The 8,016-nt window shown below is 51.0% G+C and overlaps 1 protein-coding gene across 1 annotated transcript; it reads left to right on the forward strand.

Moving 5' to 3' along the window:
• Positions 1 to 2,130: 2,130 nt before the first annotated feature.
• Positions 2,131 to 6,251, forward strand: LOC120041393 (ETS domain-containing transcription factor ERF-like; the record flags this gene model as incomplete). The annotated part of the gene is made up of 3 exons (XM_038986347.1): positions 2,131 to 2,285; positions 2,591 to 3,783; positions 3,894 to 6,251. Coding segments are annotated over 3 exons (1,957 nt in total), but the record flags the coding sequence as incomplete, so codon positions are not given.
• Positions 6,252 to 8,016: the final 1,765 nt, after the last annotated feature.

The raw sequence follows: 8,016 nt of genomic DNA on the forward strand, positions 1-8,016 counted from the left end.
AGTCTCTCACTAAGTCTAAATCCACATGGTTATTGTTACATCTGATTATGAGCAGATAAAGGTTTTTAGGTGTGTGTGTGTGTGTGCACCCTTGTGTGTGTGTGGAGTGTGTCAGGGCTGGGGGGGGCAGCTAAACACAGACCCTCAAAGAATCTTTCTTCTCTTTTGAAGTGAGTTCAAATGCTCTTCAAAGTGCTCCCTTACTCTGACTACGTGAAGAGAGGGAGGAAGAGAGGGAGGGGAGGAGATAGAGAGAGAGAGGGTAGAGTTGTGTAGAACCATGTGCCTCTCCTCTGTCAGAGATGGAGAGACATACTGCTGGGAGGCTGCCTGACCTAAACAATGTTTTCAACAGAGCAGGCTTGTCCTGTCTCCCGCTCCGTCTCCATCGCCCCCAGGGGAAGAGGGATAAACCGGTGGATGATGTTAAAAGGGGAAGGATGGAAGAAGGGAATGCGATACAGAGGGAGGGGGAGAGAGAGAATCAGATCCAGTGTGATGGAGCGATGGGAAGGAAGGAGAGAGAATCAGATCCAGTGTGATGGGAAGGAAGGAGAGAGAATCAGATCCAGTGTGATGGAGGGAGGGGGAGACAGAAAAAGAGCTACAGTCTGCCTCCATACACAGACATCACAAGTCTGTCATTAGCATAATAAGAGTGGGAGGCTCCAGGTTAAATAACAGCCGTAGGAGATAATGACAGCTACTCTGGCTGACTGGCTCAGACCCATGCAGTCAGTCACCAGTAGTGGAAAACCACTAATCGTACTGTATTACCAGCAGTGCTAACCTCTTATCTCTCTCTCTCTCTACACACATACACAGTCAGTTAGTCAGAGCGGCGTTAGGTTGGGGAGGGGCTGTGGGGTTAGTCAGAGCGGCGTTAGGTTGGTGAGGGGCTGTGGGGTTAGTCAGAGCAGTGTTAGGTTGGTGAGGGGCTGTGGGGTTAGTCAGAGCAGTGTTAGGTTGGTGAGGGGCTGTGGGGTTAGTCAGAGCAGTGTTAGGTTGGTGAGGGGCTGTGGGGTTAGTCAGAGCAGTGTTAGGTTGGTGAGGGGCTGTGGGGTTAGTCAGAGCAGTGTTAGGTTGGTGAGGGGCTGTGGGGTTAGTCAGAGCAGTGTTAGGTTGGTGAGGGGCTGTGGGGTTAGTCAGAGCAGTGTTAGGTTGGTGAGGGGCTGTGGGGTTATATGAAGGGATGTGAGATGGAAGAAGAAAAAGGAAAGATGTTGTGTAACAGGACAAAGGTTAATATAGATGGAGACTTACAGCCACCCGGCCGCCCGCCATGGGAGAGCGAGAGAGAATGACCATTACATAAACAGATCAAGCATGGCTGTATTATTGGTGGGTTTAGACGAATGGTATTTAAAGAGAAGGACTAGGGCTGGGCTAACAGAGGGACAGGGGAGTGTGTGACCAGTTGGTCTAGAAAAGCCCTGACTAAACTACTGTGCCTCTGATTTGGTCAGACGTCGATACACACACCACACACCACACACCACACACACACAATACTAGTTAATAAGACCGTTCACTATCTGTGTGTGGAGGGACATGACACACCTGGGTTTATTGAAAATAAATCACATCCCCGTGTGTGGTACCATTTGAAGAGTTCCTGTATGACTGTGTGTGGTACCATTTGAAGAGTTCCTGTATGACTGTGTGTGGTACCATTTGAAGAGTTCCTGTATGACTGTGTGTGGTACCATTTGAAGAGTTCCAGTACGACTGTGTGTGGTACCATTTGAAGAGTTCCTGTATGACTGTGTGTGGTACCATTTGAAGAATTCCTGTATGACTGTGTGTGGTACCATTTGAAGAGTTCCTGTATGACTGTGTGTGGTACCATTTGAAGAGTTCCTGTATGACTGTGTGTGGTACCATTTGAAGAGTTCCTGTATGACTGTGTGTGGTACCATTTGAAGAGTTCCAGTACGACTGTGTGTGGTACCATTTGAAGAATTCCTGTATGACTGTGTGTGGTACCATTTGAAGAATTCCTGTATGACTGTGTGTGGTACCATTTGAAGAGTTCCTGTATGACTGTGTGTGGTACCATTTGAAGAGTTCCTGTATGACTGTGTGTGTTGACATTGAGAAGCATGCTACAGGTAGTAATGAGACCTAAAGGTCTGTGTGTGACCCCATATTGGTCTGTTTCCCCACCAGGTATTACTACAACAAGAGAATCCTCCACAAGACCAAAGGGAAGAGGTTCACCTACAAGTTCAACTTCAACAAACTGGTCCTGGTCAACTACCCTTTCATAGACATGGGCTCCACAGGTAGCGCTCACTGTGTGGGTGTTGTGTGTGTGCGTGTGTGTGTGTGTGTGTGTGTGTGTGTGTGTGTGTGTGTGTGTGTGTGTGTGTGTGTGTGTGTGTGTGTGTGTGTGTGTGTGTGTGTGTGTGTGTGTGTGTGTGTGTGTGTGTGTGTGTGTGTGTGTGTGCGCGTGTGTCACAGACATCACTAAATCCTTAAACACTGACTGTGCTAATCCATATCATTACTTAGAGTGAATATTACTCCCCTCATCATTGTATCTCTCCTTTCTCATCGTCTCTTCCCTCTCTCTCCTGTTCTCTAACAGGTAGTGGTGTTCCTCAGAGTGCTCCACCTTTGCCTTCCGCAGCCGGAACTCATTTCCGCTTCCCACCGTCCACGCCATCCGACATGCTTTCGCCCAATGAGGACCTGCGTAGCCCCGGGGGCGTGTTCAGCGCCGTGGCTCGGCGCATGGCTCGCGGCTCGGTCAGCGACTGCAGCGATGGGACCTCCGTCAACTCTGAAATCGAGGACGGCAACGGGGGAGGAGGGGAGGAGAGGGGGGGAGAGAGAGGGCTGAGTGGAGGAGGAGGAGGAGGGCCAGGGGGAGGAGGAGGAGGGTACAGGAGTATGATCCACCCCCGTTTGTCCCATGAGTCTTTATTCAGGATGTATGGCGGAGCAGGGAACCCCAACGCCCACCCAGGCTCCCGCGGCCCCCTGGGACACAGGGTCCACCCCGACAACCTGTCCCCCTTCCCCGTGTCCCCCCTGCCCGGCCCTGGGGGTGCAGGGCTCTTAGCCCCACCTCTGTCCCCAGCCCTGCCCTTGACGCCCTCCTCCCACCTGCCCTACACCCCGTCCCCCTCCCTCTCCCCCATGCTGGGCTCCCACTTCTCCTTCAACCCTGAGGAAATGAAGCGCTACCTGCAGGCCCACCACCAGAGTGTCTACAACTACCACCTCAGCCCCAGAGCCTTCCTCCACTACCCCAACGTCATCATTCCTCAGCCACACCGCCTCGCCCAAGACAAGAGAGAACTGGGCGAGAGGGGGGGAGCAGAGAGAGGAGGAGAGAGGGGGGGAGGAGAGAGAGAAAGAGGAGAACGCTCAGGTCTGAATAGTCATCGACACCCATCACCCCTGTCCCAATCACACTCTCCTCACCCTCACTCAGCCCACCCGCACTCAGCCCACCCCCACCCTCACTCGGCCCATTCCCATTCCCACCCCCACCCCATCCACCACCCACTGCACCTGGGTGAGGAGCCGCCTAACCTCTCACCCTTCAAGTTCAAGCTGCAGCCTCCTCCATTGGGCCGGAAGCAGAGGGACGGTAGCCAGGGCCACCACCCCAGGCAGAGCTCACTGTCCTCGGGCTCAGGGTCCCTGTCGTCCTCCGGTCTGGGGTCCTCCCTGTCCTTCGGCAGTGACCTGAGCTCAGCCGGCGGGTCAGGACTCATCTCCAACTCCTCCTCCACCGGCTCCCTCAACAGCACTGGGCTGCCCAAGATCAAGGTGAGACCCACAAGGGGACATAGTCACTTTGAACTGTTTGACTGTATGTGTTGAGGATCCTGATGGCTGAACGTTTTTGACTGTGATATCGACACTCTGTCTCTCTGTAGGTGGAGCCCATCTCAGACATTGAGTCAGAAGAGGAGGTGGAGGTGACTGACATCAGCGATGAAGACCCCGACGACCGGGGCTACGAGTACGACCTCTTCTCCCCCCGACACCCCCGGCCTCACCCCCACCACCCCAACGGGACCTCCTCCCACCCACACCCCCACGACGAGGACCTGGATGAGGATGTCTTCAAGGCCCCCGCGCCCCCTCCTCCAGGCCTGCTGCCCTTCTTCACCTCCCACCACCACCGCGGACCTCCCACCCTGAAGAGTGAGCCGGCCGAGCCAGGCGACACCCCCCCTCCCCAATCCCCCGCCCAGGGGCAGACCAAGTGCATTCCCCTCAAGCTGCGCTTCAAACGGCGCTGGAGCGAAGACCAACGAATGGAAGCCATGGAAGAGCAGGACGACAAGAAAGTACGAGGGGAGAAGGAGAGGGAAAGAGAGATGGAGAGGAATGGAGGGATGCAGGAGAACGGGGCTGGCAGCGCCCCCAGTCCCCCAGCCCTGGGGGGGTATGAGTGTTCCCTCCTGTCAGCTCAGAGGGGGGTGAACCAGGACCTGCACCAGGCCACCGCCCAACTGTCACTGGAGAACAAGGACTGCTGATGCTGATCCACACACACACATAGGGATACATACAAACACTAATGCTAGCAGACAGTGGTGGTTTAGGACAGTGTAAATGACTCCTGTAGTCCTCCTGCCTCTCTGGCAGACAGTTCTCTCCTAACTCAAACCAAACCTGGGCCTAATCAAACTCCAAACCCTGATGCAGTCCACACCCTCCTCCCAAAGCCCTTACCTCCTACTGTAACGAGACCCCTCCCTCAGAGACTGTTGAAGAAAAGAGTGGAGAGGGGACTTTTGGTCCAAGCAAGCCCAGACTCAGTGACTTAAACCAGGGGAAGAACCAGAGGGGACGCTACTCTCTGCTTGTGTCTGGATGGAACCACCAAGCCAGTTTCCTGTCCAGCCCACCGTCAGCCTCATATCCAGCCTCCAGCCCACCACTGCCCCACATATCCTGACCCAGCTCTTTTGCCTCACCTTTCCTGCCTTCTGGCCCCCCCTCTAGGGTTCGAGTCTGTCTTTCTCCTCAGGGGACCCCCTCAGACAGCCCAGCTCCACAGCCCTGCAGACATGGAGGATGAGATTTCTCCCATTTTATTTTTGTATAGAGATGAAGACGGGGCTTCTACAAGTGCCTGTACCTGCATCAAACACACACACAGAGACAGAGAGAGAAGACCGAGAGGAGGAAAGCATGGGTGGAAGAGTAAGACCCTGAAGAAGGCACAGTGATGCCGAAACGTTGGTGATTTACCCATTAAATGACCGGGAGTTTATACATAGTGTGCGACTCTATTATTTGTGTAATAGTATCCCCCCTGTTCTTACCCATAACAGACACACAGGAAAGTTGGGCTGCCGATTGGGGGCTGTGGGACCTAGTCGTGGTGAACTGGCAAAGACTCCTCCTCGCAACACTGGCCACTCCACTCAGGGATGCCACAGACACACACACACCAGCTGCTGGTGAAAAGGGCAGTGAACAGGACTTTGGGACATGGAAGCTTTGCTCTTGGACTGCTACTGAAGGGTACTGCTTTTCAACACACACTTTATTTCTCTCTAACACTTCTGTCATCACTTTTGTACTTTCCTGTCTTTCTGTAATCTTTTCTCTCTCTCTCTCCTAATTCCTTCCCTTGCTTTTGTGGATCTAAATGAGAGAAGGGAGAGGGTGGAGGATAAACGGAGGGGGGAGGGAACAGTGGCTCGGTTGTTAGATGACAGAGAGGAACAGCGAGGGGACCATTGGGAGGGGGAGAGAGCTCTCCTATGGAAAAGGAGAGTGAGGGGTCCAGTATCTTTTAACTGTTAGCTTAGCCTAGCTTATCCTAGCTTAGCCTTGTCTATCCCATGGCTGGGCAGAAGCAAGTGCCACCTTCACAGAATCCTAGTTCACCAGCTCCACCCAAACCCCTTACTCCTGTTCTATCAACCATAGTCTCATAGTGTTAACTAAACCAGCAGAAACCGCCCACAACACCATATATGCAAGCACACCTGTAGACACACACACACACACACACACACACACACACACACACACACACACACACACACACACACACACACTGCCTCTCTATGCCTTGTTTTATAGCGTGTTTTAAACTCTTTACAAGAGTCTTAGTAAAAAATATATATAAAGCGAAAAAGTCCAACTGAGATATGCACAGTCATATAAACTATATATTTATACACTGAACAAAAATATAAATGCAACATGTTAAGTGTTGGTCCCATGTTTCATGAGCGGTAAAAGATCCCAGACATTTTCCATACACACAAAAAGCTTATTTCTCTCAAATGTTGTGCACACATTTGTTTACATCCCTGTTAGTGAACATTTCTCCTTTACCAAGATAATCCATCCACCTGACAGGTGTGGCATATCAAGAAGCTGATTAAACAGCATGATCATTACACAGGTGCACCTTGTGCAGGGGTCAATAAAAGGCCACTCTAAAATGTGCAGTTCTGTCACACAACACAATGCCACAGATGTCTCAAGTTTTGAGGGAGCGTGCAATTGGCATGCTGACTGCAGGAATGTCCACCAGAGGTGTTACCAGAGAATTCATGTTAATTTCTCTGCCATAAGCCGCTCCAACGTCATTTTAGAGAATTTGGCATCAGGTCCAACCGGCCTCACAACCGCAGACCACGTGTATGGCGTCGTGTGGATGAGCAGTTTGCTGATGTCAATGTTGTGAACAGAGGTGCCCCATGGTGGCGGTGGGGTTATGTTATGGGCAGGCATAAGCTACGGAAAACAAACACATTTTAATTTTATTGATGGCAATTTGAATGCAGAGAGATACCGTGACGAGATCCTGAGGCCCATTGTCGTGCCATTCATCCCCTGCCATCCCCTCATGTTTCAGCATAATGCACTGCTCCATGTCGCAAGGATCTGTACACAGTTCCTGGAAGCTGAAAATGTCTCAGTTCTTCCATGGCCTGCATACTCACCAGACGTCACGTGTTGAGCATGTTTGGGATGCTCTGGATCAATGTCTTCGACAGCGTGTTCCAGTTCCCGCCAAGATCCAGCAACATTGCACGGCCATTAAAGAGGAGTGGAACAACATTCCACAGGCCACAATGAACAGCCTGATCAACTCTATGCTACCTTTTTTTTAAGGTATCTGTGACGAATAGATGTTTATCTGTATTCCCAGTCATGTGAAATCCATAGATCAGGACCAAATGTATTTCAATTGACTGATTTCCTTCTATGAACTGTAACCCAGTAAAATCTTTGAAATCGTTGCATGTTGTGTTTATATTTTTGCTCAGTATATATTATATATGAAATTCCAAACTGATATAAAAAACTAAAACAACATAGCATTTAATGAAATGACAGATTCATGATGTTTTTGTAAGTGATTCGTTCTGGTAGGCGAGGGGAGAGAATATCCTGTTTTAGCAGGTAAACTTCCTAATGGGAGGGAGACAACAGGATGGGTAGGAGTCCAAATGTTTTGTTATGACCAAGGGACAACAAACGACACAGGATAGACAGACAAAATAATGAGAATCATGAAAGAACTGCATTGTAGTACACTGAATATGCAGCAGTTGTCCTTTAAACATGCCTATTCTATCTGCCATCACGGTCCGCTACTCCCCCTCAGCTTGTAGAAGACCTGACCACCGTCACCTGTCCCCAGTCTCCCTCTGGGCTGGTCTCACCTTGATAGTGCACCTCTATGGGGACCTCACCTCACTAATGGACCTCACAACTCACCTCTGGGCCCAGTGGGAGTGAATGAGCTCAGGGTTAGCCAGACCTGGGGATTTTAGTCGATGAGAAATCCTGTAGTTTCTCAGCTCCACCCAGTTAGGCCGGTTATCTAAAGCGGACAGTTTACTTATCGTGACTGGATCGGCTATATTCCCAGCAGGTTGGTGGAGGCTGAGGTTAATGATTGCTGTACAGATAACAATGGAGGCTGGAAATATGACGTGAGACTTCACCTGAAATACCCTGCCCACTATCTCAAACACACACATACACAGACTCACATTTCCAAACCCCTCCCACACA

Source organism: Salvelinus namaycush, unplaced genomic scaffold, assembly GCF_016432855.1.
Source record: "Salvelinus namaycush isolate Seneca unplaced genomic scaffold, SaNama_1.0 Scaffold457, whole genome shotgun sequence".
Taxonomy (NCBI): domain Eukaryota; kingdom Metazoa; phylum Chordata; class Actinopteri; order Salmoniformes; family Salmonidae; genus Salvelinus; species Salvelinus namaycush.